This window comes from Trichoplusia ni, chromosome 3 (assembly GCF_003590095.1).
Source record: "Trichoplusia ni isolate ovarian cell line Hi5 chromosome 3, tn1, whole genome shotgun sequence".
In the NCBI taxonomy this organism is placed as follows: Eukaryota; Metazoa; Arthropoda; class Insecta; order Lepidoptera; family Noctuidae; genus Trichoplusia; species Trichoplusia ni.
In genome coordinates, this window is record NC_039480.1 from 3476667 (window position 1) to 3486602 (window position 9936).

Here is a 9936-nt window from a genome sequence, read left to right on the forward strand (position 1 = left end):
CTTAGAAACGCCATATAACCGACCTCGACGCGGGCGAAGCCGCGGGCGAAAAGCTAATTTTAAAATAAATCTTAGTAGGTAGGCAGAAACTCTGTTTCACGAATTAAGTCCCGCGGGTGTGTCGCTAGTGTCTATGCCAATGCATATCATTTTAGTATTGAAATATTTTAGTGCCCACTATTTTCCGCGGGACTTCTTTCGTGAAATACAATAATTCCATGACAAAAGGACTTGGAAACAATTTTATAGCTTGTAGTTAAAGGTCTTACGTGGTTAATATGGGTTTTCTTTATAACCTGATAGTTTTGTTGCATAATACATTTTTATATTAGAAATAACCATGTTGTCAACTTACTTCACTCAATATAACTGATAGAAAGTTAGGATTAGGAATAATACGAATGTCATAATTGCAAATGGCGGCGTTAGTACCGATTTTCGCCACCGACCGTCGACATACATTCTATCCACCGTATCCACTATTCTCTTTTTCCTTCGTGAATTTTATTTGCCCACAATATCAATTTTAAAAAAACAAAATAAATGAAAGTATTCATTTACAAAATAATAACCAGAGTATTCCTACCGAGGATCGATTCATTACGATTTATAAACTATAAAAGATAAAATACGACTCCGACTACGTACAATGTTTTCAAAATGAATTATGGTGCTAAATATATTATGGCGTTATCGGCGTTTAATTAACATGCTTGCGAAGAATTAACTTACGATGTACGATGATTTTAGGCAAGGTTTCCTATATACCTACTTATTTATTTAAGAATTACCAATACCTATGTAACCTAAATATCTACTAGATAAAAGCAAGTTTAGTTGATAGTCATTTTCTGGGGCATCCAAACAACATAATTACATAACTATGATTATAATATAACCTATCTATACAATGGCGATGGCTCTCGCTGTCTACGCTTCAAGCGAATTAGATTTGAAACGTCGAAATATCGTAATAACAATATATAAGTATGAATTGTAAGTATCACAAGTTCTGAATAAATATTATTTCAAAGAAATAAATGCTATTTTGATAGGATACATTCGTTTAAAATTCGTGTAAGAAAAAAAACCTGGCGCCATTTTTAACAAGTTTTTTTTCTTGTCAATATGTAATGTCTGTGTTCTTTTACTTCTAAGATATACTGGCAGAAAATAATATTTTCGTTGCTACTGACAAGCTGTTTAACAAAATAAAATATTATTGATACATTGAAAATATGCCAGTAATTTTATCTTGATACATTTTGGCTAAATGCACATAATTATCGCTCGTAGTAAGATCAATTAAACATGTTGTAAATTTCAAATCGTACCTATGTAAACAAAATAAAAGTACATACAGAATGAAAACCTATAGCTTCTTACTATTTATTATTTCGAGAGCTGTTATCGATTAGGAAGTTAGTCGATTTGTCATCTAATTTATTTTTAAACACAGTTAACGTTAGTTTATTTTAAATTGCTTGTATTTTTTGGTTTTTGTTGTGTATATTACAATTTAGTCTTTAAGATAACTATCTACTCTTTTCCAGTTAAAGCGACATCCTCGGAAATAAAGCCTTTGGCGTAGGTTATTGTGCAAAGAATTTTGTGGCAAATTTCTGGCATTTTTTTTTGTGTATCAAATAATTACTAATCTCTTTTTTCATGCCTTGTTTGACTTACTTCCAGTCCTTTTGATCACCCTGCAGGGACTCGATCTCTTCCTATTGCCTATAAGTGCTCCTTGACACCAGTTTGTTTGTAAGGTTTCTGTGCCTGTGTTTGTGCATAACACAAATGTACATTGCTTTAACTAGCCTTTACTGTAACACCTTCACTATGTAGTGGAATGCAAATAAATTATACGAAAATGAAACCACTCTTCTAGCGCTTACCATGCACCTTTAAATAATAGGGATTTATTAAAAAAAAGTTAATAATAAAAGAAGTATTTAGTAGTTGAGTAATTTTATAAATCTTTAGCCTTAATTTTCATTAAATACAAATATGAGCACAGATTTACATCTCAGAACAATCATCACTGAAATAAACTCACTAATTCAATTAAAACAATGTACATCCCTATTCCATCAATCATCCATAGTCGATATAAAGTGACTAATAAACCAATTGTCGCTGTCACAACACTATCTCTGAAATACCCGTTCCGTCGGTCGTTTAGTCCGTGTCGAATTTAATGAAATAATAACATGGGTTACGTATCAATAAACTAATTATAGTATAGTTGCTTTCCAATAATATTGTTCAATAAGCCTTACGAGTAACTGTTTACCGTATTCAGCGAAGCAATTCTCACCTGGATCTGTTACGAGCAGGTAAAAATGAATATTACATTAATATAGTGCATTTTATGAACGATTGACTTGATAGTAACATGTCTTGTATATCAAATAACGTAATTTATAGCCAAGTTAGGTAATAATACGTTTCTAAGTACCATGAGGTGTAAATCAGGCTTGTAATTTCCGTGTGTGGTGATAATTCTTGCTCTTTTTCACGTAGCCGTTCAGAGAGAGACGGAAGATAGATTACAATATAATTCGGCTATCCAAGGTTCTAGAGTCTTGTGGTATCCTAGTTTGATGTCTGATACGTGAATTTATACATATAAAGACTATTTAGTTGTTATTTGTGTTATAAATGTTAGAAGAAAGTGGAAAACTGGAGAGGCTAAGATTCACAGTGACAAGTGTTGCCATCTTTCGACAAATTTTGAAAATAGTAAATGAAAGGTTGTTTTTTTTTAGAGTTCGGATTTAGGGATTTTCTGGTGTTTTTTTTTTAATTATGTGTGAAGTGTAACGTTTTAATGATTTAAATGGATATAATACGTGACATTTTATATTCTTAGATTAAGATTCTTATGTTTTTAATCGTTATTGTTATATTATCTGTAAGAAAACATCAATTTACAGCACATAATTCACAGAATTGTTTACTCTCGCACGGTAAACAAGCTATTGTCTTTATTGATACAATAGTAGTTTATTTCAAACAGTTTAATATTTATGAAAACATGATTTAAAAAATTTTTCAATAATGAAGTTTAAGATAAAGAAATGAGTCTTATCAAATGCATTAGGATAGATTGATGCCAATTTGAAGACAGTGATTTATTGATACAATATTACTTTATTCCAGATTTTATTTTTTTCAAACATGAAATGATATTTGAATATTTGATAAGAAGATAAACACACTGTAAGTATAAATCCTAAGCTTCATACCTTGAAAAAAAAAAACAAATAACCTTTTAAAAAAATATTCTCATACTGACTTTTATTCATGGTTTCACCTGCCTAAAGGTCAATTTCACTACAAAAAGTAATCTATGTCCTTGCTCATAGTTTAAAAACTATATCCTTACCAAATTTTATCAAGATTGGTCCATGTGTTTTATCTATATTAGTGAAAAAAAGTTTCTTAACAAGCAATGGAGTGTAGATAGCAGAATGATTACCTTAAATCTTTTAATAAAAACAAATAGTCCCTCTTATGGTGAAAATTCAAGATGGCACTCTCTTTTGCACATTCATCACTTATGCCTCTTTTATATACTTAGTAGACATTTTGATAGTTCAATTTAAAATCAGCCTGTCATAGATCTTACCGGGACATGAGTTTTCCTAACTTCTGGTAATGTTAATAAATGGATATTGGTTAAAAGTATAGTAACTAATTAATATCTGTGACCATCAAGAAGTATGAGGTTTAATGACCGGCCTGCAGGTCTAGTAGCCCTCCCAAATGATGAGCATGATATTTTCTTCTGATGGAAAATTATCAGTTGCCTTAAACTTATTTTATTTTATGCTTTGTTCAGTTTGAGACTATTATGGATGGCATTGTGTGAAAGTTGTGGAATATTATTATTAGTTTAGAAAATGTTTGTCTAGGTAAGTGTTATGACGGTTAGCATGTAACTTGAATGATACGATAAGTATTATGCTTATGAAAATGTCATTTAAATGTTCTCTCTAATGCCATCGTATTAACTCCCAAGTCGAAGTTTTCTTGCTTATGCTCAATCTTTTCATCCTTTCAGTAGTATTTAGAGTTTACCTTAGAAGTTTTTGCTAAGATATTTAATACCATTTTATAACTATACCATACCTAAACAAAAGTGTCTAATAATCACAAATGCTCATATGCAAGCGATTTCAAATTGTTTTTATTTAAAGTCCAGGTTTCTTAACAATTCTATTACCATTTATAAGTCAGATTATATGTGTTATTCTGTTACTAAGTTATCCTACGTTATCCTTTTATTAAAGTTTGTATGGATGTTTGTTACTCTTTCACACAAAAACCACTGAACAGATTTGGATGAAATTTGGTAAACAGATAGTTTATAACTTGGATTAAGACATAGGATAGTTTTTATCCTGGTTTTGGGTTGTGGGTCTGTCTGTGGAATCAATTTGCAACAGCGAAACTGCTAGTTTCTCAAATTTTAGTTGGGTCCCAATCCAATTAATTCTGAATTACTAAAAGTTGTGTGGTTTATAACTATTATAATACAATAAAATAAAATTATATCTACATAACAAAAGCAAACACACATTGTGCCAAAAGCGAAATAATATGTCACTAATATTATAATTGCGAATGTATGTTTGTTATCTCTCCACACTTTAACTGCTGGTCCGATTTTGATAAAATTCAGTATATAGATAGCTGAAACCTTGGATTACCTCACAGGTTAATTTTATCCAACTTCATTAGAGAAGGGTAATAATTCTGCCCTTAAAACCCATATCCAGGCAGGCAAAGCCGCGCGAAACAGCTAGTGTGGCTCATAAATTCTTCTTAGACTACAAGATTTTGGTCAAATCTTGTAAGATGTGCAGATTAACTTATATCTGATTGGTTTTAGATTTTGTATTCGGCTATCAAATAGTTAAATTGAAAGTAAATAAAAGTATGATTCAATACGAAATATTTATCTATCTAGATATTCTAATTAGAAGTAAAGTAGATATTGTTAATGAAAATGTATAAATAAGTGTACAGGGTTCTAGAAAACAATTTTCAAAAGTAATAAAAATATTTCTCTCTTTATTTTCAGGAAAAAATGTCGTCCAGAGCGTCTCGAAAAGCTAAATGCCCTCGACCCCTAGAACCGATAATTACAAGAACGAAATCAGCACAACAAAGACAACAACTAACGAATAAAAAGCAGAAAACCGAAAAACCGGAAAAACCGAAACTTACTAAAGAAATAAAATCGCCTAAAACTAAGAAAAATATAAGTAAGAAAGTTGCTCCACTTAAGAAATGTGATAAAAAAATTGATGAAGTTGTTGACCAAGTAGAGTATTATCCAAATAAGTTGAAAAGAGATTTAAATAATAAGAAGGTTGTATTGAAACCGAAACATAATTTTAAGGTTATTGCTACAGCTAATAAAAGGAAACTGGGAGTACCGAAAAAAGGTAATTTACTAGATTTTTTACATAAATCTGGCTAAACTAGTAATTTAATTAAGCCTCTTTAATAAAGAATTCTGTTTGCCTTGATAAGATTGTTAGAAACATAATATAAGGCCAAGCAACATAATAAGTTCCTTGGCCTGGTGGTCTAGTGGTTAGTAACCCTGATTGTGCTACCAGAGATTATGGGTTCGATTCCCACTTAGTATGAACGTTTGTGTGATGAGCGCGATCTGGATCTGGTTGTAATTTATTTATAATATATATCAGCTTTCTAGTTTTCGTAACACAAGGGTTTCTTAGTTTGAGATTAGATGGCGTCGTATCAAAATGTATAATATACTAGCTGACTCGGCAAACGTTGTTTTGCCGATTTTTTTTCTATATGTATGTATTTTTAGTGCCACATTATAAAAAAAAAAACAAACAATTTCGTCCAAAAAACCAACAATTTCGTCGTCGTTTCGGAGGAGTACGGTAACTAACATCGTGACACGGGAATTTTATATATTAAAAGATTACATATCCTTAGTTGTTAAGAATTGGTTATTTTATCCGTTTAGTACGTTAACTTAGGCAAACATTCGATTAAAATCTACGCCACCCAAACTCACAACAAGTATTCGTGACACGAAAACTTGACCCAGAAAAGTTAAAATACATCTTTGACAATCATTAGCGCGGTGATCTATACCACTCAGCTCTCCATGCAGTCAAAGGCACACATTTTGTGTGTGGGGGTTTTTTTAATTACTCTCGCACTAAGTATCAATCCTTGTGTCGCTTGGCTTCCACGAACATACAAATCACCTGGGCCCCGGTTCTGCTATTTACAAAGGCCGATTAATGAATGGCAAGCGGATGCGACGCACTGTGGGTTTGGTGTGATGACCTATACCAGTCAGCTATTCATGCTGTCAAAAGCACACACACTGATGTTATTTTACAAGGTCACTTATTTTCAAATTCCAGGTATAAAACAACTAGAATCAGACGTCAAGTCCTGCACGCCGGCTGACCTCAGCATGCAGGACATGGTCCGCATGGTCGAGGAGAGCAGGTCCCTGTCTGACGAGGACTTCATGGAGATCCTCACCTGCCCCAGCCCGGTGTGGTGGGAGGATCCACCTGATCAGACCTATACCGAAGGTAAGCAGGATACAGACTGGATCATCATTAGCCTAGCCTTTTCTCAACTATGTTGGGGTCGGCTTCCAGTCTGACCGGTTTCAGCTGTCTGACCTTCTCAACCCAGTTACCTGGGCAACATAATACCCCTTGGTTAGACTGGTTATCAGACTTCAAGCTTCTGACTACCTGTAACGACTGTCAAAGATGTAGGAATAACAGCCGGGAACTTGTTATGACAAAGATGGTCACTCATCTACGGACCAACCGCGTCAAGCATAACTTAATCTGTGATCGATTTACTTATGCGGTTATAGCTTAGCCACGAGCTCCTCGGATACAGAGTGGATATCCTGCTGTAATCTCAATCTGTCAGAGGGTAAGATGGGGTGCTGTGTATGTACGAGAATACTTAGCAATTCAAAAAGTGCTGCTTTGTAGCCTGTTCTGAATTAATGAATTTTCATTTGTTAAAAGAGACAGATCGATAAAATGACCCCTGAGTTTTTTTTTGTCATTTCTCATGGTAGCCAGCTAAATGTTGACTGCAGCTAGCTTAAAATGTAATGTAAAAGTAATGAGTCTATTGTCTATTAGCAGAATTAATGATTTCATTTCATATATTTCTTATATGATCTTTTTTCTGTACATTAGTCCTAGTATAGTTTTTTTGTATTCATAAAGTATGGTTTTTTTTTCAGAATGCCTTTACTCAAGATCCCCTGAACCAATTCGGAAGTCGCCAGAAATACCAGTCATCACGATATCTCCAGAACCTCCGCCCAAGAAGAAAGCGAAACAAACTAACAAGAAAAAGAATAAAATTACAAAAACATCCAAAAGTCCAACAATTTCGAAAATAATTGAACAAAATAAAGAACAAATTGTTGTTCGGAAAGACGAAAAATTTGTCAAAAAACAACTCAAGTTAGAAAATATACTCGGTAATATTAAAAGTAAGAGTCAAAATCAAAAAACTAAGAACGATGAAACAAAAAATGTGGAAACAAAACGAAAATTGTCTGAAAGCACTGAAGGAGACATCTCAGATTTAAGTTTTAATGAAGAAATATTAAAAAACATTGAGTCCATGGTCATACCAATAGAAAAGGCAAACGAACCAGAGACAGTAGAAGAAATAAAAGAAGAAATAATAGATGTTTCAATACCACAAACAATAGAACAGGATAAAAAACCAGAGATTAAAATAGAAAAGACAGAATGTTCAGTTAATAAAAAAAGGAAAAGTAGTGATGAGGTTATAAATGTCGATAGTTACAACCCTAGTATAAGCTTAAACGATGATTCTAATTCATCAGACGACTTTAGTATAGAGCAAGACGCTTTGAACAGATTAAAAAATGAATTGAAACAAGAAAATTCAAAAGGATCAGATAATGTAGGTATCCCGTATAAAAAAATAATAAATGATCTGACTGAATATATAACCGTCTACAAAATAATACCAGAAAAAGCAAAAGCTAAATTAAATGCTGAAATAAAAGCAAAATGTCTGGATAACAAGAAATTAGAAAGAGTTAGAGGCAAACTGAACGAATTCTTTAAACAGTGCAAAAATAAAAAAAGAATAAAAAAAATTGACGCACCGATTCCCGCGCGAAATCTGACAGATGTCAAACCGACCACAGATGAAAAAGAGAACGGTGTGAAATTCGAACTTGTTGAGAAAAAGTGCGATCAGTGCATCGAGAAAACCGTAAACGGGGAGACGGTTTCCTCGTGTGATAAGTGCGAATTGGTGCCTATTTTACATTGCGTTTCGTGTAACTTTCTGGCTGAGAGTAAGGAATTGTATAAAAAACATGTTTCGAGTTGTAAAGAGATTGAAAGAATATCATGGACTAATAATCTTGTGTTAAATCAAACATGAATATGTGTTTAGATAAATTTGTGAATATATATAGTAAAGTTTAAAATTTTGATAGTAACTGTCGTGAGAATGATTCATTATTAAATGATGTGACGGTTTATTCACGCGTGTTCATCGGGGTAGCCCGACTAGTTTCGGACCCAACCGGAGTCCTTAATCATGAGCAGACGCGGCGGGATCGCGAGTCGAACTAGTTAGGCTACCCCGATAAATACGCGTGAGTAAACCGTTACATCATTTAATAAAGTTTAAAATACTGACAATTCTACCAATGTACAATAGGATGAGGATTCTTGAACGATGTGCAGCATGTGTAATGGAAACTTTTGAACTCGCGGTCTTTAACCCCGATGGCTTAGTTGTTAAAGCGACTGAAATGTTGAAATAGGAATCGTAGGATCATAGCCCGAGGCCAATTCTCCATCTGTTTAGGTATTTCAAAGGGTAAAACATGTTGGTGTGTCTTTTTGTATAAAAACTCACTTATAAAATAAAACGCGACTTAAAACTAAAATCATGATTTCCAAATCAAATGTACAACTGAAATATATCAGTCGTTTATTTATTTAATATGTATTTGTACAAAAAACACCAAGATTGTTAACCCTTATTTAAGTAACTAAACCATTGGAAAATAATCAATCCATCATCGCATTATAATTGGAAATAAACACCGTATTCAAAATTGAAAGTAATTCATTCCGTTTTCAAGAACTCCCGACATTTTAACTTGTCAAATATATTCTACATATTGAATAACTAGCGCTCGGAGTCAATGCAACTTGTTAACAAGACCTGGAGTCGTAGTTTCAAGTTAAAAAGAGGTTCAAATCCCTACTAATATTATAAATGCGAAAGTAACTCTGTCTGTCTGTTACGCTTTCACGTCTACACCACTGAACTGATTTTAATGAAATTTGGTACAGAGATAGAATTGACCTTGAGAAAGAACAGTTTTTATCCCGTACTTTTGAAGAGTTCTCTTGGAAACGCGATATAACCGACCTCGACGCGGGCGAAGCCGCGGGCGAAAAGCTAGTGCTTACATAAACCTACTTGTATATAAAATACCCGCGTAGCAAAATCTATACTCTATACTAATATATAAAGCTGAAGAGTTTGTTTGTTTGTTTGTTTGTTTGAACGCGCTAATCTCAGGAACTACGGGTCCAAATTGAAAAATTCTTTTGTATTGAATAGACCATTCATCGAGGAAGGCTTTAGGCTATAAACCATCACGCTGCGACTAATAGGAGCGAAGATACAATGGAAAATGAGAAAAAAACAGGATAGGTAGGCGGATATCAATCATAACTTATATCTTCTACCCACGGGGACGAAGTTGCGGGCAACAGCTAGTGTATACATATTATTTTGTATAGTATCAGTATTTATGTCTAGTCTTTACTAGCTAATCAATAGCTTAGATAACCTCTTACTGCTTTTCAATTGCTATTCAAC

General features: G+C 33.3%; 1 protein-coding gene across 2 annotated transcripts; it reads left to right on the top strand.

Annotated features, from left to right (window-relative positions):
• The first annotated feature begins 2085 nt into the window (after nucleotides 1–2085).
• Nucleotides 2086–8530, top strand: LOC113508916. 2 transcript variants are annotated; one of them, XM_026892094.1, is made up of 5 exons: nucleotides 2087–2339; nucleotides 3166–3225; nucleotides 5093–5459; nucleotides 6429–6605; nucleotides 7286–8530. In XM_026892094.1, exons 3-5 carry the CDS (start codon nucleotides 5099–5101, stop codon nucleotides 8473–8475), a joined length of 1728 nt encoding a protein of 575 aa, XP_026747895.1. In that variant the 5' UTR covers nucleotides 2087–2339; nucleotides 3166–3225; nucleotides 5093–5098; the 3' UTR covers nucleotides 8476–8530. The 2 variants fall into 2 exon arrangements, with proteins under 2 accessions (XP_026747896.1, XP_026747895.1); XM_026892095.1 differs by lacking the exon at nucleotides 3166–3225 and having other exon boundaries at nucleotides 2086–2339.
• The last annotated feature ends 1406 nt before the right edge of the window (nucleotides 8531–9936 follow it).

What these genes read in the sequence shown, in the direction of transcription:
- LOC113508916 (XM_026892095.1), top strand. Translation starts at nt 5,099, where the DNA reads ATGTCGTCCAGAGCGTCTCGAAAAGCTAAATGCCCTCGACCCCTAGAA. An exon ending in ACTGGGAGTACCGAAAAAAG is followed by an intron (nt 5,460 to 6,428) that starts GTAATTTACTAG and finishes TTCAAATTCCAG; the next exon opens with GTATAAAACAACTAGAATCA. An exon ending in TGATCAGACCTATACCGAAG is followed by an intron (nt 6,606 to 7,285) that starts GTAAGCAGGATA and finishes TTTTTTTTTCAG; the next exon opens with AATGCCTTTACTCAAGATCC.